General features: G+C 37.7%; 1 protein-coding gene across 6 annotated transcripts in view; it reads left to right on the top strand.

The window, feature by feature from the left end:
- LOC137258162 (TOX high mobility group box family member 4-like) overlaps positions 1-23,852 on the top strand; it is a 141,908-nt gene extending 118,056 nt beyond the window's left edge. For 4 of the 6 annotated variants that reach the window (XM_067795734.1, XM_067795730.1, XM_067795731.1 and 1 more), the window contains 6 exons: positions 8,517-9,059; positions 13,758-13,951; positions 18,154-18,370; positions 19,136-19,399; positions 20,053-20,186; positions 20,933-22,454. In XM_067795734.1, the coding sequence (XP_067651835.1) occupies positions 8,517-9,059; positions 13,758-13,951; positions 18,154-18,370; positions 19,136-19,399; positions 20,053-20,186; positions 20,933-20,993 (1,413 nt within the window). In that variant the 3' untranslated portion in view covers positions 20,994-22,454. Of the gene's footprint in view, positions 1-8,516; positions 9,060-13,757; positions 13,952-18,153; positions 18,371-19,135; positions 19,400-20,052; positions 20,187-20,932 lie in introns of all 6 variants that reach the window. The other 2 variants (XM_067795732.1, XM_067795733.1) reach the window with 2 other exon arrangements.
- The last annotated feature ends 1,180 nt before the right edge of the window (positions 23,853-25,032 follow it).

Raw genomic sequence — 25,032 nt, 5'->3', positions numbered from 1 at the left:
AACTGAGTGCTATGAGATTGTGGGTGGGTGAGATAGCATTGCTGAGATATTGGAAGCTGTTTTTAAGTCAAACTCTGTCCATTACGCCCAAATGTAAAGTTTGACAATTATCTTAGCTGTTGTAATGATCATTTGGTCAATTTATAAGAATGAAGATTTTATGGATATCAACTTCTTTATTGTGAGAACACAACGTTTCGGAGTTAATGCTTACTCCTTCACCTTTCATTCTATAATGTATATCACTTCTAAATGCCCTTCAAAGACTTGGTCAATTTATGTGGTGTGTTTCTGAGAAAAGTTTTTTTATGTCTCTGTGTGAATAAAGAAGTATGAGTCTTGCCACAGAATGGACTGGGATTTTATCTTCAGGAGTACTGGGACAGTTCGGAAGCCAAGTGGTTAAAGCGTTCGCTTGTCATGTCGATGACCTGGGTTCGATTCCCCACATAGGTACAATACTTAAAGCCCTTTTCTGGTGTCCCCGGCTGTAATATTGCTGGAATATTATGAAAAGCAGCTAAAAACTAATCTCACTCACTCAACCAAGAGTATTGTCAGTATCTTGCCACAGAATATACCGAAGGTTAGCCACAGACTGTACTGGGGGTTAACCACAGATTGTACTGAGACTTTGCCACAGATTGTACTGAGAGTTTGTTACAGATTGTACTGAGAGCTAGCCACAGATTGTACTGAGAGTTTTGTCACAGATTTTACTGAGAGCTAGCCACAGACTGTACTGAGAGTTTTGTCACAGATTGTACTGAGAGTTTGCCACAGATTGTACTGGGCATTTGTACCAAGCCATGATATATTTATGATATAGAGCCAAGATGCAACAGAATCTGATGTTACGAGCTGCTGCTAGATTTGCCATGGATATGAAAAGCATCTTCAGTCTTGTGTCTTTTGACCATGTTATCTTTTAGATTTGTTAATTATTTCATGAATCATATTTCTGATTGCTATAAAGTTAAAATAGCTTGCTTTTCCATCCATACCTTTGAACCCTGTCCTCCTGCAGTGATGTCTTATGTTGGAGGGCATTTTATAGTTCATTTTATTGATCCTTTGCTAAAATATTTTCTTTCATTTTGTTTATATTTTTCCCACGCAGACTGTGCTCAGAAGAGGGGGACCGCTGGCATGCAGTGGTATTTGAAAAGGAAATTCTAAACAAACACCAAGTTTCATTCTTTTCTTTTTCAGAAAATGCTGATTAAGAAATAAGCCATGCATGACTCACAGAGGAGTACAGTATTAAACTCAAAATTCAAAATAAATAGGAACACAATTATAATAGTAAAATCAAAACGCATGAAAAGAAACATTTATATTTGTGGTCTTAATTTACATTGGTTTCAAGAGATTATAAGTGTTTTCAAACACATTATTATTTCTGTGAAGCAGGCATTGTGTGAATGTTTGCTGGGGAAGTCGAGGACATATGTCCAGTACAACAGCCTTGATCTCAAATCTGTGTGAACTAATGTTCTGTTTATTTGACCACTGCAGGGTTCTGTGTGACATCAGTCACAAGCCAGTGGCCACACAGAGCCCAGTGACCCCTGGGTCACATCCAATTTGCCAAGGTTCTGTCAAGTAGGGCTATAAAACCATAGGCCTCTGCCCAATCACTGTTTCACTCCCTAACGCAGCAAGGCCGCTCTACTTTTTAGAGGACAGAGGTGTTTAGTAATTAAGGGTAATGGGCCATTCTGTCTTTGGATTCTTTGATCTTCAAGATTGACATGTTTCTAAATATCTTTTCAGTGTTTTGATTTAGTAGGCTATTACAGTTTTTATGTTTATTCTCTTTTAGTTATAGTGACAGGAAAGAGCTGAAGACTCTTTAGTTGAAATAGTTTGAAGATGAAAACACTTTGATCTGTTGTGTTTTTCTCCCTTGTGATGAATGCAATTAAGGCCTATTTGTGTTGTATTAAAAATCATTTCTGTACTGTTATTTTTGTTTAAAGGATGTGTTTCTGCCTGATATTCTACCTCTGTGGAATCGGTTTCAACAGTCGTCTTGTAGCAGATCAATAGCCTTCTGTTTCGGTTATGTTTTGTTTCTTGATGATTCCGTTATCACAACAGTTGGAGGAGAGAACAACATCAGCTGAACGCAGACAATACCAGCTGATGATGCTTTTAGGGTCGATTTGTAAGATGGAAGGGCATTTTTAATATTGACACTTCTTGGAATGCAAGTGTAATTTGTTTAATGAAATATGTTTGAATACTTCAAAGAAATATTGTTCAGCGCTTAGCCGAGAAAGGTTTTGTTTGAGGAAATTCAATATTCAATGTTAAAAAATGTTTTAAAAACCCAAATTCTTGTGAATTAAGCATTGTGGAAGGTTGTAGACTCAGGAGTTTATTTATAAAATGTGAGCAGGAGAACAAACACACTTAACAGTTTCAAAAAGTAGAAGTTGTGCATAAGTGCATGTATGTTGTGAAAAACAGCATATATATGTAATTATTATGAAAACAGTCTTTGTGTTTCAAAATATTTGCTATTTTCAAAGATAAATTATTTCAGTTTGTGGCTTAAATAATGCAGAAATGTGTCTCAATGTTCTTTACTTCCCAAGTTATTTATTCAACATTTGGAGTAATATTGCTAATGTGACCAGGTTCAATTTATTAATTGTCTATGGTACTGATGTAACATCTGATGCTCCAACAGATCATATCCATTATCACGGTTGTATTACAAATGTTCGGTTCCACATTCACCATCATAAACTGACCGTCTTTCAGAATTTGAAACCATGTAAGACGAAGTTGATTTGGTGATCAAGCTTTCTGAAAGTCTTTCAGTTTCTGTCTTATATCCATTTGCTCTTCTGTTTTATGAAGAAATCTATAGCACAGATAAGAATACTTTCTCTAGATTTTCAACCTTTGTATTCATAAGATTACTTCATCTAGAAGTTGTCAAATAGGTTCTTGTTTGAGCAAGGTGCTATTATACTGAAAATAAAGAATAAATGATGGATGCTCAATGAAAAGTATAAAATGCAAATTAACTTTATGATTATTTGGCCTAAAAAGAGAAACAGAAGGCTTATCCAATCACTCTGCTGATAGTTTTTTGCTTGTGGCTCATGTGAAATAACAATTTATGGAGAATACAAGACTCCTTTACCTGGTCTCAGACTGATTAGTGTCTGTGTGCGTTTATCCTGATACAAACCCACGAAAGCTGAATTCAACACATGATGTGATCTCTGTGTACCAGAAAAGGACAGATCAGTAATAAAAGGACATTATGCCTCCACTCAGATTCTGAAAAGGAAGTTCACAGTTCTGTCTGTATCTGGCTTTGATGGTTCTTCTGCGGTTGTGATGAGCTGAGACATTGGTGTTTGTATCTCAGACAGGTCTCTGGACCTCATGGAAGGATTAAATCAATGTAACAGTGTTTTGCTAAGAAAATCAATTTTGTGGAATTGGCTCTTACTTTGACTGACTTGTGTCTAACAGGGAAACATTGCCTTGAACACTTCACAAGTTAGTGCAACTCTTTCCCAGTCAGGAAGTTCTGTCAAGATCATTCAGACAATTTGACATCAAATTTGTGGGGTTTTTTTTATGTAAATGCTAAGTTTGAATTCCAAGCACATGTACCATTGTTGATTGGGAAATCAGGAACATGTTTTTTGAGTAGTTCATTAAATAGAGTTGAAGTTAATTACATAACCTTTTATCAGACCTTTTGTTCACAAGTGAAACTCCAGCAGGATTATCAGTAGCTAGTCCAGATCCAAATATAGTTATTTGACAAGAATCACGTAATCCTGGAAATTTTCAAAGTATATTCTTCCCCCTTCATCATAATGTTTCAGAGTATGTCCTTTCTCCTGATAAAGTTTTTGAGCATTTCCTAACTGTTTCAGGGTATATTCTTACTTCTTGTGACATTTTTTAGAGATTGACATCATAACCAGAGTATTATAATATCATAGGCAGCAATTCTGTTCTGACAAAAACATGGCATTATATCCAGGGTAGCATTATAGCCAGGGTGGCAGGCATTATAACCAGGGTGCACTGAAATGTTTAAATGTCGTGTTCTTCATAATAAAGAAGTTGACATCCAGAAATTTTTCGTGCATCACTTAAAAATGCTGTTCAAAGACTTCAACAGAATTTATTTGCTTAAGGTATCAATTGTAGTGAACGAGTGAAATCACCTGTCAAAGTAATATTCCTTCTGAATGCTAAAAGAATTTTACTTTTGTCAATTTATGAACTGTCTGGGGAAAGAAAAATAATCCATATAAATTTTCTTGTATTTTACATTTTTGGCCAATCCAAACATTATGATTTAATGTTTTGAGCTCAGAAATTTTTTGTTTCTTTTTCTTGAAAAAATACAACTGGTGGATCTGTAAAACGAGAAATAAAATTGGTCTGGCCTGAAGAAAACCCAGTCATACTGATGTTGATGTATCATGGTCAGTGACAACAGCAGCTCCCAGCTTGCCAATTGTGGTAGCTCTTGCTTTGTGCATCCTAAATGGAACTTAATGAGAATGTCATAGATATACGTGTCTTAGAGGCAGTTGGCTGACATTTGTCAGCTATGTCATTGGGTATGTCGGAGGTTGTGTATTTCCCACAATTCTAAGTGTACGAATACTACTTAAGACCTTATCAGTGAGTGTTGTTTTATGGCTGTCGTGCCACCTCTGTATTCATTTGATATTCTGTCAGTGCAGTACGTTGGCAGTAATTGGTGAATAACATGCAAGGTGGGGTTACTGCCATCTGGTGTTAACATGGCGTTGATGTATTGACAGCCACTAATTGTTCCATCTGTTCCGGAATGATGTAGTGCTGGCATTGGTACCTCTCACCATAATGTCCATACATTTGCTGATTAAAACTTTGAACAGATGTATTATTTTTGGTTATGGTCTTAATTAGGAGATAATTACAATAAATTGTGCATGTTTGTAGAGGGAAGTGTTTTTCAATGCATTAATCTTGATTTTTGAATCCCAGGGTGCTTTGTTAGCTTTTGATGATGTCAGATGTGAGATCAAAGATTAAACTTGTTCTTCTTTTGATGTTCAATATTTTTGATTGATAAGGGGAAGGGCTGTCATTTATTATTGGGAGGTGAAGGGATGAATGTCAAGGGAAGGGGCAAGGGTACTGGTTCATGGTTAGGGGAGGGGCTAGGGTACTGGTTCACAGTCATGGGAGGGGCTAGAGTACTGGTTTACAGTCAGGGAAGGGGCTAGGGTTCTGGTTCACATTAATGGGAGGGTCTAAGGTATTGGTTCACAGTCATGGGAGGGGCTAGGGTACTGGTTCACAGTCGGGGAAGGGCTAGGGTTCCGGTTCACAGTCGGGGAGGGGCTAGGGTTCTGGTTCACAGTTGGGGAGAGGCTAGGGTTCTGGTTCACAGTCATGGGAGTGGCTAGGGTGCTGGTTCAGTCAGGGGAAGGGCTAGGGTACTGGTTCATGGTCAGGGGGAGGGGCTAGGGTACTGGTTCACTGTAGGGCTAGAGGACTAGGGTCCAGGTTCACAGTCAGGCCAAAGTCTGAGGTTAGCGGTTCACTGAAACAGGAAGGGGCATGAATTACTGGTTCATAGATGAATGAGATGTCATGACATGAGAGTGACATGATGGTAGTGGTTTATGGAGTGAAGGAAGGGCCAGTTACAGTGGTTCACAGCCAGTTGAAGAGTAGTGGTACTAGCTCACTGTGTGTCAATGGAGGCACATAGGTTGTGGCTCACAGTCAGCACAGGGGTTGAGGTTGTGGTTGACAGTAGTGGTTTCCTGTTAAGGTAGGAGCTGAGTTTTGGTATACATTTAGGGATAGGAGCTGAGGTACTGGTTCACTAATAAGGTAGGGGCACGGAAGTTGGTTCACTGTTGAGGGGCTGGGGTACTGGTTCACTATATATAGGTTTTGGTATACATTTAGGTGAGGGCTGAGGTACTGGTTCACATTGAAGGAGGGCTGGGGCTAGTAATCGACAGTCAGGGATCATTCAGCGCAAGGATCAGGAGATGGATTGTGAATAAAATACACATTTAGTTGGAGATGGCGCTAACAATGGCCATTGATCTAAAGGTTAAAATATTAATAATATTTATGTGTTTTTCATGACAGCAATTTATTTGGTGCTTTTTCTTCGTGACGAGTCATGAGGCAGAATTGAAAAACACTTTGGAAAGCCTGCAAAAATTAAATGACATATTAGAGCAGGTCATTTTTTTGTTTAGGCTCTCTTCAAAAACTGTCTTTGTACAGCCTGAGTGCTGCTCAGTTGTATTATAGGAGTAGCATTGTCCTTCCTTTACGTTGTGTTCATCTGCGGACATTTGGATGTCATCAGCCCGTTCATCACACTACTCTTAGTGGCTATTTATCCAATTCGCATCAACGTCAACTCTGAATCCTTGCTCCTGCTGAAACTGACAGCCATCCTTGCGTCACACTGTATTTTGTCATTTCTCTGATCTATTTGCACATCACGATAATTGGGCAAGAAATGTTTTGATTTTGGTTTTAGCATGATTAGTAACCAGTAGCCAGAAATGATGATTTTAATGGTTGGTTAGATTTGAATGACTTGTCGACAGCCAATCTCTCGTTGATGAGATACTGCTTTTGTTCCCGGATATGTCGTACTACGCTCTGAGAGGGTTAGTCAGGCCGGTTGAAAGGAAACACTTTGATGATGTTAATTTAGAGAAAGTGACGAATGACAAGCAAAGAGCGCTTCATTAATCACTAGTTGTAAAAATCTCGTCAGGTAGCATGGCTTTCAAAAGGCATGTTATTACCGGCACAATTTATCACTCAGTTTCATCAGATTTTGGCATAAAAATTGCGCAAAAGTTTTATTTTGCCATCTTGATAGGCTTTTTTAATTTCTAGCAATTTTCAGGATGTAATAAATCACAATAACATTTTGTAAATGGAGCATGAGTCGAGCCATAATATTCATATTAATTGAATAAGATTCCCTCTGCTATTGTATCGATTGCCTACAGCACAAAGGAGACGTAGCCCTTTATGAGCAGACATGTAATTAAGATTAATCAAAGTCCATTGTGAAAAGGTATTGATTTTTAGACATAAAACTTTATGGCATTTTAATATGTTAGATCCTCTGTACGATATAGTTGGAAACCTGCTCGAGGATTAATGGCTGATTCTACTAACATGACAAACATGGACAATGAAAAACTTGCTTCATTTTGTTAAGACATTTAGTAATAATGGTGTTTATATGGATAAGTATCTATCATTTTAAAGTATCTGGTGTTTTTCCTGAGGTGGTTGCCATAGCGATGGTTCAGTGCATTTTCCTTCTTCATTTTTGGCTATCTGTTTCAAGAGTTTTATTGATAGAAAGATCATAGGTGTAATCAATTAGTTTCTAATTTTCTCTTATGAATCTGTAAAAATGGTTTTGAACTAATTTGTATATTTTGCTAATAATTTACCTTGACATTGTTTTTTAAATCAATGACTTATCTGGGTTTCGATGTTTTCTGCCAGGCTTATTTCAGAATTCAAGGAGGCTGAGAGAAAGTATAGGGGATAATTCATTATTCTTGCCAGTATTTATGTTATTGACTGCAATTTTTTAGAAATTGTTGTAGAATGGATTGAAAAAGTTATACATGACAGATGCGAGTCAACCATTTTGATGGAAAAAAATGTTAAATCACATGTGCAGCAAGAAATAAAGTAGCAAAAAGTGAAATGAAATAGCATTCAGACATGTTTAATGTAATGGCTCTATCATGAATGTGACAATACAAATGACAATCATTTATTGATCTTTGTGCTGTCTGATCAGTAAAACAAATACATGCTTTTATATTACAGATGCGCTGTTTAACCTAATGTTTTATATTTCCATGGATTTTGAACATAAGGACCATATCTGTATTTGTTCTCTTATTAATTTGCAAACAAACAAATCTGATGGTGTGACAATCAATCATATTGGTGGAAAATCACATGAGGCATACTTGTACTTGTAAAGGGGGAATATGAAACCCATTACTGATTGGATTGGTTGGTTGGTTGGTTGGCTGGTTAACAGTGAAGTCCACAATGTTCCAACTATATGGAAGCAGTCTGCAAATAATCATGTCTGGACCAGACAGTCCAGTGATCAACAGCATGAGCATTGTTCTGTACAACACTATTTCTTGTGTTCCCAGCTGTTATATTGCTGGAATATCTCTAAAAGGGATGAAACTATACCCACTCGTTTGGTAAAAGGATCATTCAGAATAAGGAATATCTCTGTTCTGTACAGTACTACAACCATTTCTAAGTTTCTTAATGTCTTGTTTAAGGCATTGTATCTCTTTCATATTTTAGCACTAGCGACCTCAGCAAGATGGCTGCAGTATGGTGTTGAATGATGCAGGTTGATGTTGAATGAGGCCACTTAATTTGCTTGGTTGTCAGCCAAATGCTCATTGAAATTGCTGACGTCTATAGCTCTTTTGCAGACTTTCCACACACCAAGTTTTGGGGATGAGGACTTTGACCTCCCAGTGTTGCCCCTTGCCTCTGACCAAGATTCAGGGAATGCAGGGAACACCACCCAGGCGCCATTCTCCCATCAGATGTTGTCTAACTTGGATCTGGGTTTGAATCCAGCATTGACAGTGGCGCCGACTATGCAAACAGCGGACTGTGCACCATTAACGTCAATGCGAGGTCCGCATCCAATTGCTCCGAAATTCCCACCTCAGAACTTTGACGTTCCTGACATCAATGTCACTAACAGTGTAATGGCAAGTGCAACAAATGCCGACAACATCTTCGCCTCCATTGCGGCCTCCACGGGAACTTTGTTTCATGATGTGATACCTGACAGAAGCCCCATCTCCAGCCATCAATCACTATCAACCATCAGTCAGACTCAGATGGCCACTCACCTCGGCTTTCAGACGGCAGTACAGGGAGCATCACCTCCAGGCTCAAACTCCACATCCTCACCAAGCAGAGAGAGTAGCGAAGATAGCGATGATAGTCTGCCACTGGCTCAGGTGAGTGTCTATGGCAACATGGCTAAATTACAGGAATCATTTACACAGTGTTAATTTAATGTCACATATTATATGCACTCATGCAAACAAATAAGGGAACACATGAAAGTATATCCTCGATATCACCAGGGTATATGTTCCGATAAGTCTCCACTATACCCTGCATGCATGTACAGGTTGGCCCGATAATTTTATTACCTCCCTTTGCTGGCTCCGCATTCTCACAGGAGCCAATCAGCAAGGGGAAATCATACAGGCAAATTTATAGGTCCGAAAACCTTTTTAAAAAGATTTGCAAGAAATCCATCTACTTCTTTCAGAGAACCTCTGCATGGTTTGTTAGCCAAGTTTAATCGGTTAGAGAATTTAAAAAGCGAAAGTGAGTTGTGATTGGTTCGCTCATCTTCCCAGCGTAGACACCTGATTGGTTAAAAAGCCACCCAAGGGAGGTAATAAGTTTAATGGGCTGAGCCGTAGATGCAACCAGGGTATAGTGGAGACTTTTTGGAATGTATACCCTGGAGATATCGAGGATGATGAAAGTATAAGTATCACTATAATTATTTCCAAAGTTTCACCACAGTGCACAATACATATTGAAGATACAATGGAATCTGTTTATTACGGCCTTGGCTGGGACTGACACATTTGTCTGGATTTTAAAGAATTTGATTGTTGGAACTGTTATTACGTCCAGATTTCCAAGCAAGATTCTGAAAGCAATTTCATTGTCGGGACTACCATTTTAGTCCGTAATCCGTAATTGAGGGAGTCCGCAATATGAAGCAGTCCTTAATGATAAATTTAGAACAATTTTGCCAGGACTTAGAGAGGAGCTTTTCTTAGAAAACCACATTGACAGAGTCCAATGTACCTGGAAAAGGATAAAGGCACACTTGTACTTTCCAGTGTTTCCTTATTTGTTTCCATGAGTATATTTTGCAAAATATCATTTGTATTCATCTATTCATCATTTCTAAGGACCAGTCACCTGAGACAGACATAGATAAGGAGTTTTTATCTCAGTGCAAAATTTATTAATCAATAAATTCATCAAAAGTTTTGAAAAAGTATGTTTTTATTTTATTTTACAAGTTAATCATGAATTATCTTTCTTTTGTAATCAGATATTAAAAGATATACCTGTTCAAACAACACAATCTCACCAAACCTTTAAAGACTGTTGAAGATATGATTAATGATTTAAGTGTCTGTATTTAGGAATATTTGTTGAAAGACTATTGAATCTGTCCACTGGAGTGTTAAGAGTTCTTCAAGGGGGGTCGTAATGGCGCCCTCCTTCAACTCTCTGTCAGATGGCAAGCAGGGGAGGTCGACCTCTATCTAGGGGGTTTATTTATCTGCTTTGCCCTTGCACTCTTAACTGACAATGAATATAGTCGTGGTCCGTCAACTCGCTTAACATGGACATCATTCACAAAAAGCTCAATTTCTTCACGTTTATGTGCATTGTTTTTTGAGAAAATATTGAAATTGTTGCAGTATATTGGTATAAGCTGACGCCATTGTTGTGTCATCTGATTCTGAGGAAAAGACATTAGAATGATTTGGGGGATTCAAATTGAAATGCATAGATAATAATATGGTCTTTGGTAGGATTTTGTTTGCAAAATAGGCTGAGTCTTCTTGGCTGCTACTTATCTTGTAATAACAGGTGAGGGTTTATTTCATTTTCATAATTCATACAGCCTTCATAATCAAAATGTGAAAACCATTCATAGGTTGAAAGCTTTCAGCTGGTATTAGGACCTAAACATTCATCCATAACATTGCTGGTGATACAGATATCATGTGCTTGTGATATTTGTGCCTTGCTACATGATAATGTTCACATTGTGGTGATATTTGAATCATCTTTTTCCTTATGATAGAATTTGTATGTCAGCAAAATGTTTTAATTTCTGTTGTCAGTGAATGTCAGATTATTTGCTAATAATGTATTCCTTACGAATTTTCTTTTGAAGGGCCATGGCTGATGTTGATTGCTTGAACAAAACATGTATTTTCTTCAATGTCACCTTGAAAAATCGGTTATCATGTATTATGTCTCTTTTTTAGTATAAATTACATATTCAGATTTAAGCAATTATCAATTGTCATTTGAGAAGACATAAATGCACAAAATTGAAAAAAATAGTTTTTGTACATAATAATTGTAATTTTAAGTGGATGGAGTTGGAGCAAAAGATACTTTGATTATTTTATGGATGATATTCAGCTATTTTTTTTTTACCATATATTTTTGTATACTAAGTGATCCTTACTGTTCATATTAGTTTGTATATTTGTGTTTTGTTCAATGACGCCTCAAACCTTTCTACACATCATTGTTACACAACCCTTTAACTTGTTGATAGTTTCGAAATATAGCGATGTATCCTGTACTTATCACTCTTAAAGTATTCAACGATTATTAATGGAATCACACGCCCAAGAACTGAAAAGGTTGATAATAAAAGTTATTGGAGCTGAGAAGGGGATGAAAATGGAATTGGTTGAATGATTTCATTGTATGATGTAGGCTCTAAGGTCTGTTAGCCATTACAACCTACTGATCATTTAAAATTGAGATGTAGTATTTTTAAAATTTAAATTTAAGGTACTGCATAGATTTTCTGGAAAATATTACATACTGATGTTTGAACAAATCCAAAATAATCCTATCCAACAATGGATGACAAAGTCCCAACCTATTGATAACTCGAGGGAACGTCCTTAAAGACAACCCTTGTCATGGTGGGCTTAAGATGAATGTATGATATTTGAACCAGTCTTTATTTTGATGAGGATTATATTTAGTCATCAGTGATGTGGAGAAAAATGGCTACAAGAATAAAATAGTTGTGTTTATTTAATAATATACAGAAGATGTGCGCAAGATTGTATTTGACTTTATTTATGTGCTAGGGTTTGGGCCCATTATGTACATCTGCCATGCTAACAAGTGCTTGAACTTGTTGCCATAGAAAATGGTTGCAGGTCATGACAGAGTACTCCCACAATTCCTCGTAGCAGTTGATAAAGCCTGGAGTGCGGCCCCTGCACTCACAGAACCAGATGTAATTGTAAGGCCATCTTGGGGTGGCTTTGTGCTCCATTCACAGGCGGCCATCTTGGTTCTGTGTGTGTGTGCTCACCTGCTCGCCATTGCGTACTCACAATGTGGCAGTTAAAATATGACTATTATGCAGTCTGAGATTTATTCATCAATCGTGTTGCACAGAAAGGGAGGCCATGTGGATATTATGAATAAAACTTAAATAAAGTGAATAAAAATATTTCAAATTTGAGTAGTCGTGTGAGTTATGGCTGCCATTTTCTGGAATGTATGTAATAATGGTGGTAGTTTGTAAAGCCCAGCTTGGTAAAGACTTCTTGACAAATTCATTTGCCTCAACTGGTTGTGAAAATGGAATAGTAGTAACAGTAATTGAAAGCAAAAACCATATGGCAGAACATAATGGATTTCATCCTTACTTCAGACCAATGGTTCCAGTGAATACATTGGAGTTGTCGTAGTTGATGTTGTTGTGAAGTAGTATATCTGTAAGTTGTTCAACCTAACTCACAATTCGGACAAAAGCATGTGCCAGATGTTTGGTAAGAACTTGTCTCTGTTTGACACTTATTCCTTCCAGTAATGCTTTCAGATGAACCACAGTTTGTGGGAGAAAAACACGAAATATGAAAAAAACATTGAAACTTTGAAACATTGCAAGTTTTCACAGCCTTTTGCCTATAATAATCGCTCCCCATATCGCTCTTCCTACACACTACTAACCCCACTAATGTTCACCATAGTAACTGCCTAGTACTGTTGTCCCCTCCCCTTGCATGTGCTGTTGTCCCCTCCCCTTGCATGTGCTGTTGTCCCCTCCCCTTGCATGTGCTGTTGTCCCCTCCCACTACAGGTGACATCCATGACAACATGCAAGCGCTTGCGACATAGCTCAGTGGTTAGAGTGTTGACTCCCCTACACTACCTTCAAACTCCACTACATTACCCTTCAATCCACTACATGACCTCAAATCCACTACATGACCTCAAATCCACTACACTACCTCAGACTCCACTACACAACTTTTAACTCCTTTACATAATCCCAAACGCTACCACACTACCCCACACTGCCTTGCATGACCCCAAACTCCACCACACTACCCCAAACTCCTTTACACTCCATTAATCTTCCTTTCATGGCCCCTAAACTCAACTACACTACCCCAAAATCCCCCAAACCCCTATACATTACCCAAACTCCCGGACACAACCCCAAACTCTCAGTGATACCATATCCCTTCATGCTGTAAGCTGAAACATGACTGCCCCACTCCCCTCGCAGTCCCACATTGTTGTGCCCTCCTTCCTGTACTGGACAACCCGGTGCAGCATGGCTGACTGTTTTTGAGGGTCAGCCATTAAGGGAATGCTTCAGTAGACTTATTCAGGTTATTGGAAGGGTCTTTGTGTAAATCTTTGGGAGGAAGACGTTTAAGAAATGATTAAGTGTTCTGTCTAGGTGAAGTTCTAAAATTGATTCCCTTTTTAACTGAACGTAATGTAAGGTGGCAGATTTGGATGTCTTCAACTGTGAATGTTATTTTGGATTCTTGCACTAAGCTTTCTACCTTTTTGGGGAACTAGTCATGTGACATAGTATTGTCTGTGTTTTACAGTTGATGTCCTTGAAGAGGTCAGGAGCTACCACTGCCCCATCCGCCCCCAGTGTCGTGACAGTAACAACGGCACAGGCCCCGGTACAGTCCACCATCACCACCACAACAACTACCACACCATCAACCCCAACCACTGCCAAGAAGCAGAAGACTCCCAAGAAGAAGAAGAAAAAAGACCCAAATGAACCCCAGAAGTAAGTCCAGAAAAATATTGTCACATTTCACCATGGGTTCATCAAGGACATGACTAAGGTTCCCATTCCCGACAGATTGTCAGAAACTGATATTGTTCAATTTTGGGTTTTTTAAAAATATTCTTCTTTTTGTAAAATGTGAGGAATTGGGAAAATTGGAATTCAATCGAGGAATTTTTACAGATATTTACTCCTGATTCAGGGCTGAATTTTAAACTCTGAACAGGTCACGATAAATCCTGGCATACTGTCAGTTCTGGTCACATCTGGTCACATGGTCAGTGTGTCACATACAAGATAATAAAATACATGTAATAATAATATAATTATAAAATTAAAAAAATCAATGTAATTAAAATTCTGTCACATAAAAATCAATCCAACAGTTAAAGTTTGATATGCTTTTATTCTGTTTGAAAATACATGCAAGGAACGACAGTTACTAGAGCCATCACTAAACATGCTCTGTTCCACTAAGTACCTCGTGTCTGGACCAATCTTAGTGTAATCTTTACAATATGATAGGGCCAGATGGTCATGACAGTCAGTATTTTCTTGTGTTTGTCGCAGGTTGGTTGTTTTTACATATTGTTGTTTTACATATTGTTGCCTCATAATCATTATTAAAAGATATGCAAATTGTACAGATAAAAGACCCATTGTAAGTCTTCTAACTTCCCAGTGACCTTATTTCTACAAGCCAGTATCTGACCCTGCAACTGTTACTGAAAATTAAACGATAGTCGTAACATGTGATGCGACACTATGAACTGATGTGTCTTATTGTCAGTTGTGCTGTATGTTGCATCGAATATATCTTATGATATTTTGATCCACTTGAGTCTTTGTTTTGCTGGAGTCAAAGGTGTTTGAGGTTTTCTTCACTTGTAATTCAAATGGCACTGTCGAGATGTTATTTTTCCTCTGAAAGGATTTTTACTATTTTTATAAAGACGTTTTATATAATCAGTGAGCACAGTGTTCCATTAAGATATCATTAACTCCATTAAATCAAAGGTTGTCAAAGGTTTGTTTACGATTTTCTAAAAAAAAATCTAAACCTTACTCTGAAGATTTAAAATCTTTATTTACCATTAGGTGTATCTGATCGAAGTAGTTTGTAATGATTATATGTTAATCGACCAGTCTGAAATGACTGATATCAAGATTATAAATTATCTTCAAAACTATATTATTTAACTTGAGATCTGGTAAGATATATTGCACTGAATGTAGTCCTGTGGAAAACTATTTTGGATCATAGATGTTCATTTTTCAAATATCAGATTTTTTACATTTTCATCAGTTCTGTAAAATATCTATTTTCAAGATTATATTTGTTGGGATCAATATTGGCAGTGGCTAAATTTGTCTGGGAACAAACCATTCCGATATTATTCCTTGTGATATTGGAATAACAGCACGCCCATCTGTACTTGCTCAATCTTTCATTTCGCCTTTACTTTATAAGGTATTTCAGACATTTGAATCACACATTCAGTTTAAATTCAGACATTCCATAAATACAGAGTGAGCAAATAGAGCTCTCGTAACCTCTCTGGAGAGTCCATGCTTTACATTGATTGTCCAAGAAGCTTCGCATTCAAAGGCTTGATATTCCATTTTTTGTCATTATCTGGCATTAGAGAATAATGTTTTTGTGTGATCGGTTCCGTGTAGACACATGTGTACTGTGATAGACATGGCCTTCTTTTCTTTTCATTATTTTGTTCTTCAAATTGAGAAAAAACCTTCGTAGAATTTTCTCAAACAAAATGTGTTTGTGAAGGAGCATATTGTCATTTTGAGCTCAAACAGAAAATGAAAAATAAAACTTTACCATCAAGAAGCAAGTCATCTCTCCAAGCGGCAGGGCAAACATAATCCCATCAAATAAATATTTAAACACTCCTTTAGTTATGTATGTTAGGAATGGACCCTATTTCGAAATTTTACATTTAGCTTCTACAAACAAATCAGACGAATTTCAGTTTGTCTTCTGTAGACTGTTGTCCTTTCCGTAAACAATTTTGACAGGCCATCCATTGTGGAAAGAGCAGTCTTGAAATGACTGAACATGCATTCTCGCTATTTACTGAACTGCACAATGTCAGATGGTGTGTTTTCTCGATTCGCTCCAGCTTAAACACCAGACTCATAATCTCCCATCATTTTAAATCCTTTCATATTTAATATTCAGTGAATTATCAATTCTTTGAAAATTTTTGGTTTGTTGTTCAACCCCTGCAGCAGTATTTTTTATTTTTTGTTGAAAGTAATTGTTTTTCAAATGCAGATGAAGTCCTGGCTATCAGATTTCAGCTCAGAGATGAACCAATCTATTCAGACAAGATACATTGTCATTGAGATGTATGTAAATGATGGGAGGTCTGTGTTTGCTCAGTAGGGAAATAACAATGTTATTGTATCTAGATGGTACTGACTGACAGTTTGACAGGTGTTTGATAACCATGTATGCAGATGTGACCAAAACTACTGTATATCTGTCCAATACATCTGCCAAACATTCAAACAAATATCATTTCATTCAAATTTTGGAATCTGTTGAATAACAAGAATTGGGTTCCTTCTTTGTGTTTTTTTTTTGCTTTGTTGGAGGGGTGGAGGGTGGGTGTTTTTTATGATACCATATTCACTGTTATTAGAGCAGATGCAAAAATAAAGATACAGAGCTCTTTTTAACAACATATGGCAGTGTAGGAAAGATAGCCCATCCCAATGTCTGAGAGGGGTGAATTTTGTGGAGCACAGGTTTAAAAATAGTCTAGTTCGTCCTTATGTCAGGTCAGTGATGGAGATGTTGGTGACGAGTTGATGACTGAAGACTAGTTCTGTAATGTTGTAACCACATGATTCCTCTAAGGGAGATTTAACAGTCCTAGCTCTGTGTGTGCATATTATATGATAGCTTTAAAATAAAACAAACCAGTTTTAAGTCTTGAAATGGTGTATTATTTATAGGACAGGCTAGAATTTTGGCAGGACTGGTAAAAAATTTGATCAGCCAGTCCTAAGGACAGGGTATATTTTCCACATCTTTCCTACACTGCATATAGTCATGATCTTTAAACATATTGTGAAAATGTGCCTGAAATGTTTTAAAAAATGTAAATATTTTCAGTAATACTTCCAAGGCAATTACATTCCGCTTCTGTATTGTGAAAATAGTGTTACGTACAAAGTTATGATGTATGTTTTTCAACTTAGTATTAGGGTAATTAGAGGGTGATAGGTTTATTGTTTGGGCAGAGGGATCACTTATAGGTGCAGGGCACTTTGTATGGAAATGATTTTGTGTACATTGTTTCATTACAGGAGGAAGTGAAAAGTGAAAATGATAAAATAATATTAGTATTGTCAAAAATGTTCACACTCTTATGGTAAAATGCCATGTTCAAGGCAATTACTTTCATTTTATCCTAAGCTGAATCACTTCTCTTCAAATTTACTAAGTAAGCTGGTCTGTCATTCTCCCAAGAACTTGCAACATGAGCAGTTTTCAATAAATACTGGTTATTCCATGACGATCAGGAAAATAATAATTCTTTTTAATTCTCATATATATGACTTTATGTTCATGTATCTCCTCCCTTTTTGTGTGCCATCCACATGTCATCAGAAACTTGTTACGTTATTTTATCAATAAACATCAGTGTATATGTTCTGAACCATATGCTGGCAATAGTAAAGAAACAGTGGGATCTAAATAAGACAAGGCCCTTTTCAAACAGGGTAGAATGTGAGAAAGGATAGAAATAAAACCGGAAAGCATTATGCAGTTTTAAAGCTCGACCTTTATCAAAATCTCATTTAACAGTGATTCAGCATTCTCGGTTCTCACTTTTTAAGATGACTGTTGTCGTAATATGCAGGTTGACAAAACAGAAACCAATAGTATGGACAGCGTTTGTTTTTATGTTGGCTGAATAATGAAAAGGAAATAATCTTTCTCAACAAGGTTCCTTGTTTTTTAGGGTTTTTTAAAATTTAATTCACAATAATATGCTATTGCCAGTTAAGTGAAAAACAATACTGAACACTATCAATAGACTTTCTGACAATTCATTGCTCTTCTTTTAGCACTACGTCTCATTATATGATGAGAGAAATCTATTTATGTTGTTGATACTTTGAAAGAAACCTATATCATTGATATTTTCATGTCCTGCTATTTGTTTCAGACCTGTATCAGCCTATGCTCTGTTTTTCCGTGACACCCAAGCAGCCATTAAAGGTCAGAGTCCCAACAAGAGTTTTGGAGACGTGTCCAAGATAGTTGCATCAATGTGGGATAGTCTGGACCCAGATAACAAAAATGTGTATAAGAAGAAAACAGAAGTTGCTAAAAAGGAATATCTGAAGCAGTTAGCTGCATATCGTGCAAGTCAGGTGTCACAGGTAGGTACAAGATGTGTAAAGGTACACAGATGTTTACTAATTCACATTTGGGAAGGAAACGACTGGTGTACTTGTTTAGATTACTCAAGGGTAGTATGGGGAGCCTAGTGGGTAAAGTGTCCGCGGGTCAAGCTGAAGGCCCAGGTTTGATTCCCAACATGGGTATGTGTGAAGCCCATTCCTGGTATCCCCTGATTTGATGGAGTATTGAAATAAGTGGTGTAAAACCCAACTTGCATTAAGATGCACTATATATGTGTTCAGAGTTGTGTCCTCTTGGCGTGCACTTATTCCCTGCACTCTTGATCAGACGTTGACCTCGGCATGCAAGAACCATTCCTGTTTTTGTCTTTCGTCAGTGTAGTGTATTTCAGCAGCCAGCTTATCCTTGGGCTTTCCTCACACAATACCCTGATATTTTGTGATATTTTGAAAGTTTGTCAAGAACAAGTTGTCACTGGTGCTACAGTCTCCAGAGTTTGTCCCTTGAGGATGCTGGAAACCTATGATACTGAGTTCTAGTCCCAGTTTGCCCAATTATGTGCTTGATTTGTCTACACCATACCCCTGGTTGGTGGTCTGATTTGTGGATGGGCTTTTCTCCAGCAGTAAGCCGACATGCCATGATATAAATGGAATATTGTTAAATGCAACATTGTAACACACTCACTTCAAAGTGGCAATATACCCTAGACGTATAAGAAAAAGGTTCACAAAATATCTGTGATGTATGCCCATGTTAATAAACTTTTATTCCATTCCCAGACTGCAGCCGACGAAGCCAGCTCTATGTCGGAAAAGTCCCCCTCTCCTCCAAACATCAGCCAGATGAACATGTCAGGGGGAGGTAACTCTATGGGCATGATGTCACAGATGACCCACATGAACATGCCGAGTCCCCCCCAGCAACAACCAATGATGACCAGCAGTTACAACAGCCCGCCTCATCAACCTCCGTATCAGATGCAGAACATGGCGCCACAGCAACAAAATAATGGCATGGCCTATCAGCAGTCAGATTATTGTCAAGTACGTATAATGGCTGTGTTGTAGAAGTTATTGTAGGCTTAATACAAACCTAACACCTGCTCAAGACTTTTGACCTATAATGACGGTAATAGTGCCATGTTGCCTCATTCCGTTCAGTGATCTTAGCACTAAGATCACTTGAACATCCACTGATTACAAAGTTTTCTGAAAGCTGTCAGGTGGAAATCACTTTTCTGGTACCTGGGAAGATCCAGGTTAAAATTGATATGGAACCTGTGCTTTCTGTAGGAGGTAATGAACGAGTCTGGATTGTCAGGGTCTCTGATTTGGTTGACACATCTCATTGTATCACAGTTGCATAGATTGATGCTCATGCTGTTGATCACTGGATTGTCTGGTCCAGACAGCTCCCATAAAGCTGGAGTGCAGTTTTAAACAGCAAGCAAACAAACTGACAACACTCCTACTACCATATTTGGCACATGATGAATGTGTGTGTACACACTGTCATACATAGGAACTTTGTAAGAACTGTTTATTGTTTTCGTACTGAATCGTTCTACTTGTAGCATTGGTGGAAAATTGCTGAGGGCATAGTAAACAACAAAAACTGGTAGTTTACGATCGGAAGTTGAGTCAGCAGCTTTTGTAGAATGAAGCTGTTTTTTAATGTCTCTGCATATGTTTTTCAGAACATGAACCAGATGGATACTCGAGCTCAAAGTAACGGCCTGTGTGTCCGTAATGGTTGTATCAATCAGGCCATTGACAATCCTGGCTGGGACAGCGAATACTGCAGCAACGAGTGTGTCGTCAGTCATTGCAGGTGAGATTTTAGGAGTGCTTTACTGAAATATCCTCATCACCTTAACATGGATGTGGTCGAGTGAACAACCATTGACATTTTTTATGAATTATTGTAATATTTGTGAGCTATATTCTACCAAAACTTAAAAACATATGTTATGATATTTTTGCAGTAAAAGGCACAAAATACCGTTAAAAAAAACTGCTTAATGACCCAGCTACAGACATTGTCCCATAGGTGACAAATGGATAATGATCACTTGTTTTAGTGTGAAGATTTACCGATTTGAGTATTTATTGGGGATAAAAAATGATGTATTTCGGTTTGTTGTTGATAATGATCACAGTAATTAATATTGATTTTAATATTAATGTTGATTTTTGTTATGGAAATTCAGAAATGTGTCTCGGATTGCTGAAAGGTTCAGCTCACTAAAGCAATCTTATCACCAAGATTATCAATACTACCCATTTGTAAAATAAGCTTGCTTGTGAAAGTGCTAAAATTTCTTGGCTGGTGGGGTAGCCTAGTGGTGGAAGTGTTCACTTGTCACACTGAAGTGTTGTGTTCAATTCCCACATGGACACAATGTGCAAAGCCCACTTCTGATGTCTCCACATGTGATGTTGCTGAAACATTGCTAAAAGCAGTGTAAAGCAGTACTCCCTCATGCACTAAAATTGCTTATTCTGAAACTGTGTTCCTTGTAGTTTGTTCATAGCCATGTTTCACAGAGTTGTAAACATATATTTGTCATGTTTCAGGGACATCTTCACAGCCTGGGTGGCATCAAAGCAAGGAGGAAGCACATTTCAAGTGAAATAATGTGTTACAGTGGTAACGCTTTGAGACCAGTCCTCTTAATTCCACAGCTGGGTCCTTTCTCCCTCCCCGACCAGGGTTGTTTTGTGACATTTGTACAGATATATTTATTTTTGTACAGATTATGTATGAATTAGGTTAGAAATTGTGCCTTTTGGTTGATTTGAAGTGAGCCATTTGCCAGCACAGAGGACATCAGGTGTGGATGCGGAGGATTATTGTTTTCAGGAATATGTAGAACAGTTATACATATTTTGTGGACTTGAGGATGTTGAAAAGGGTTCGAGGATGATCTGAAGAAACAAGATTGTGGTTAACTGGAACAATGCTTAAAAGCCAGGAGATGTTTAACAAAGATATTTCATTTTCCTTCCTTGATGCTGTGTCTGATGAAGATAAAATGTACATTGGTTCTGCCAGTAAGACATTGTCTTGTAACACCCATTGGGCCACAGAACTTCATCAGAGGAATAGCAGGTCATATTCTTCACCAAGATCTGTGGCTTTACTTAACATAGGCCAACGTGGCTTTGGGTGAAGGTCACTTGATGACCCTTTATATGGATTGATGTTTCTGACATCATGTTCATGTGATCATTATGTTTATGGATCTCAAAGAAGGGGAGAAGGACATGTTTGATGTATATTGTCATTTATGGGAGTCTGTTTTCAACAAATCGATGAGTATGCGCTGCTTTGGAACTGTGAATGTCGTCTGCAGCAAATACAGTTGTAACATATGTTACGTCAGTATACATGGACCAGGCAGTAGATTGTCACATCCCTCCTTGGACTGGGAGACACAGAACACAATCAGTGTTTTGTACTGGAACGGCATGTCAACTGTCTCTTTGGAGCAGACCAACTATCTAGATCTGTGCATCATGTGACAATGTCTGACAATGTGACACTGACAATATGCAAGACTGAGAACATTTTCCAAGACGAATTAGTGTCACGACTGTTTGTTATCTGTGAATTATTTGTATAAATTTATTTCCTGTATATTCATGTGCAGTTTGATGTTTCTCAATACGATTCCTATGCTTATGGCCATGTATAAACATTGAATATTTGTCAAACTGTGTGTCTACATAAATCATGATGACTGTTATTGGTTGTTAATTATGAGGTCGATTTTCTTTAATCATGACACTTTTAATTTAATGTATGTGCTATTTTTCTGCAATTATATTGTCAAATAATTGTGAAGTATGAAATAAAGGAACCAAATTTTCCATGTTCAGGAGTTGACAACTGTAAATGTCTCCTCATCTCCACTGTTTCTGTGTGTGATGTGTGAAATGAGCGATAACATGTGAAAGGTTGTCACATGTTCACATCAAGATGCCACACTGTGCAGATGCAGCAGCAGAATCATTGTCATGGTTGCCTTAGTAACACATTTTCAACAGAAAACAGGTAATAAGTTTGGACTTTGCCACAATAAAAACATAAAACTGCTCTTGGATAATTGTTTATAAGAATGTAATATTCTTGAAGCCAGCAATATTGCAGTCTGTAATTTCTGAACCATCTTGTGGGAGGCATGGATTGGTGTTAATTTATCAGTGCCAGGATCTGCTGATTGTGTTTTGAACCCCCTATCATGTATGATCCCTGAGATTTCCCAACCCTAATCATTTTACATTATCTACCAAAACCGAGGAGAACTGTTTTCTCTAACATATATACTGTCAATGATGGATAATTGCAATGTAGATGATCATTTAAAAGATAATTCAACCCCACTTCTTTTGTCAGTTCAGTAGCTATGTGGTAGAATGTCTGCCTATAAATCTGAGAGTTGCAGTTCCATTCTTGCAAGAGAAAACATTTGCTCTTTGAGCTTACTCTTGAACGATATTTTTCAGTTGATTTCACATACTCATATATCATTTGAATGTGGATGTTCATATAGAGTTAGGAAAATATGATTGCAGAAAGTAAACTCTGGGAAGAGGTCTAACTAGCGAGAAGTAAAACCTGTCCCTGCAAAACAAAAACCTCAAATGCAGTTATTCTAGGAAAACCACAGATGACCTAATATATAGACTGAGAAGCATAATTCAGGTTTATATAAGCGGCGTAAAACCAACGAATGAAGAAACGTAACATAGCTCATCAACCACTGACCTTTCATTGATCAAAAGAAGAAAACAGTTACCTTTGGGGCAGGTGTGAGACATCCTTTTCTTACCTTTGTTGGTATTAAAGATTAAAGATTTTGGACTGATAATTTCTTTAAATAAACCAAATATTACAGACTAGTGACAAGGGTACTTCAGGTTAGTGTTTTTGGTTATTGTACATCATTTGGCTTTGTTCCATGGGTAATTTTCCCCAATGTTGTGTCTTCAGTTCTTCAAAACTGCAAGGAATACTCACACTTAAACCACAGTAGTATTTCATGGTTTATGATATTCAGAAGTTAGTTGTTTTGTTTAGGTTGAAATAATATATTTTAGGTTCCCAGTACCTGTTTGTTTGGTATTTGGTACAGTCACAGTCATAGGCAATACTTTCTAGAATATATAAAATGTTTAGCTGGTGGTGCTTCAAAATTTTTAAATGTCCCTTTGTAGTAAATGTTTTCAGAACAATTACCCTTCTTCATGAGTAATACATAATGGACCAAACATCTTGATGGACTGTTTGAAAACAGATAAGGTACAGAAGGAGATGAGTTATGTGTTCAGCAGATGACTTCATGACTGGTGCTGCAATGTGTGTGAGTGTTTTCACCTGTCTGTGTTGTACAGTTACCTGGCTGTAACATCCAGGTGTTGTACACATCATAACTTCATGTATCTGCAAAATTGGTGTCACATGGATTTTGCTGAAATAAAACTTTGGAAAATATTCCTGTTAAGTTTAATTTACTTGGCCCTGAAACAATAAGACGATGCTAGTTATGTGATTCAGTATTGGAAGACCTCGCAGTTAGGCTGGTGAGTCATCGCTTCTGTGGGACATTGCTTATGTGTCGATTGTCCAACACCATTATATTGCTTGAATATTGCCAAAAGCGGCATAAAAACTTACTATGATATCACTGGTCTGGTGGGATGAAATGGATTCTCTGGGATTTGGGTGATGGATGGCATCTTATCCCAAATCGGCCCATCATGATCTGGGTTAGAACTGATCTTCAGCAACCCATGCTTGAGGTAAGAGGTGATGAACGACTCATTGATGTATGTGAGGTTAAGGCAGTAGTGCAGTTTGATGTTCCTGATGTCAATTACTGGATTGTAATGTCCAGGCTTGATTATTTACAGACTCCTGCCATGTAGCTGGAAAATTATTGGATGGCTAAACAACATACACAACATATTTGTGTGGACTGATGCTTATGATATCAATCACTGGATTGGCCTGGCTCAGATTCTGTTATACACTGTCAACAATCAGCTGGACTACTGGGGGGGGGGGGAGGGGAGTAAATGACATGCACTGACATAACTTTAAAAAAATACTCAAAGTGACATCATAATTAAAAATCTCCCTCATTCCCTTCATCTGCTGCCTTACATTCCAATCAACCAATCCAGTCAGTCACTCACTCGCGTTTATTGTCAATGAGGACGAGGGTTTCAACACTGCTTCCAGGTGATATAGTTGAAGATAAAATCAGCTGACACAGTCGCAGGGCACGGTGTACGGTCAAGGTCAAATGGGGTCATCATGTCGCCTTGTGTCGGCCCACATACGACATTAGTTTTAAAGCACAGTATTGGATTTTGACTGACATGGTCTTGTACATTTTCTTCCTACAGAGGTTACCTGTCATAGAAATGTTTCGTAGAGATGACACGTAACCTCTGGGATAATAGAATGGGGGTTGTAACGCTAAAACTACCATCAAGATATGTTCTGACACTAACAGGGTCATAGGACTATATAAAAGTCCTTTTAGCGTTATATTACAAACCCCTGTGTTTTGACTTACACAGCGATGTTCATGTTCTCAATCCAGTGATCAACAACATGAGCACCTATCTACGCAACTGGGATAGGATGACATGTGTCAACCAAGTCA

The sequence above is a fragment of the Haliotis asinina genome, chromosome 12 (assembly GCF_037392515.1).
Source record: "Haliotis asinina isolate JCU_RB_2024 chromosome 12, JCU_Hal_asi_v2, whole genome shotgun sequence".
NCBI classification, from domain to species: domain Eukaryota; kingdom Metazoa; phylum Mollusca; class Gastropoda; order Lepetellida; family Haliotidae; genus Haliotis; species Haliotis asinina.
Note: the sequence above shows the minus strand (reverse complement) of the source record. Positions and strands in the feature narration are given on the sequence as shown.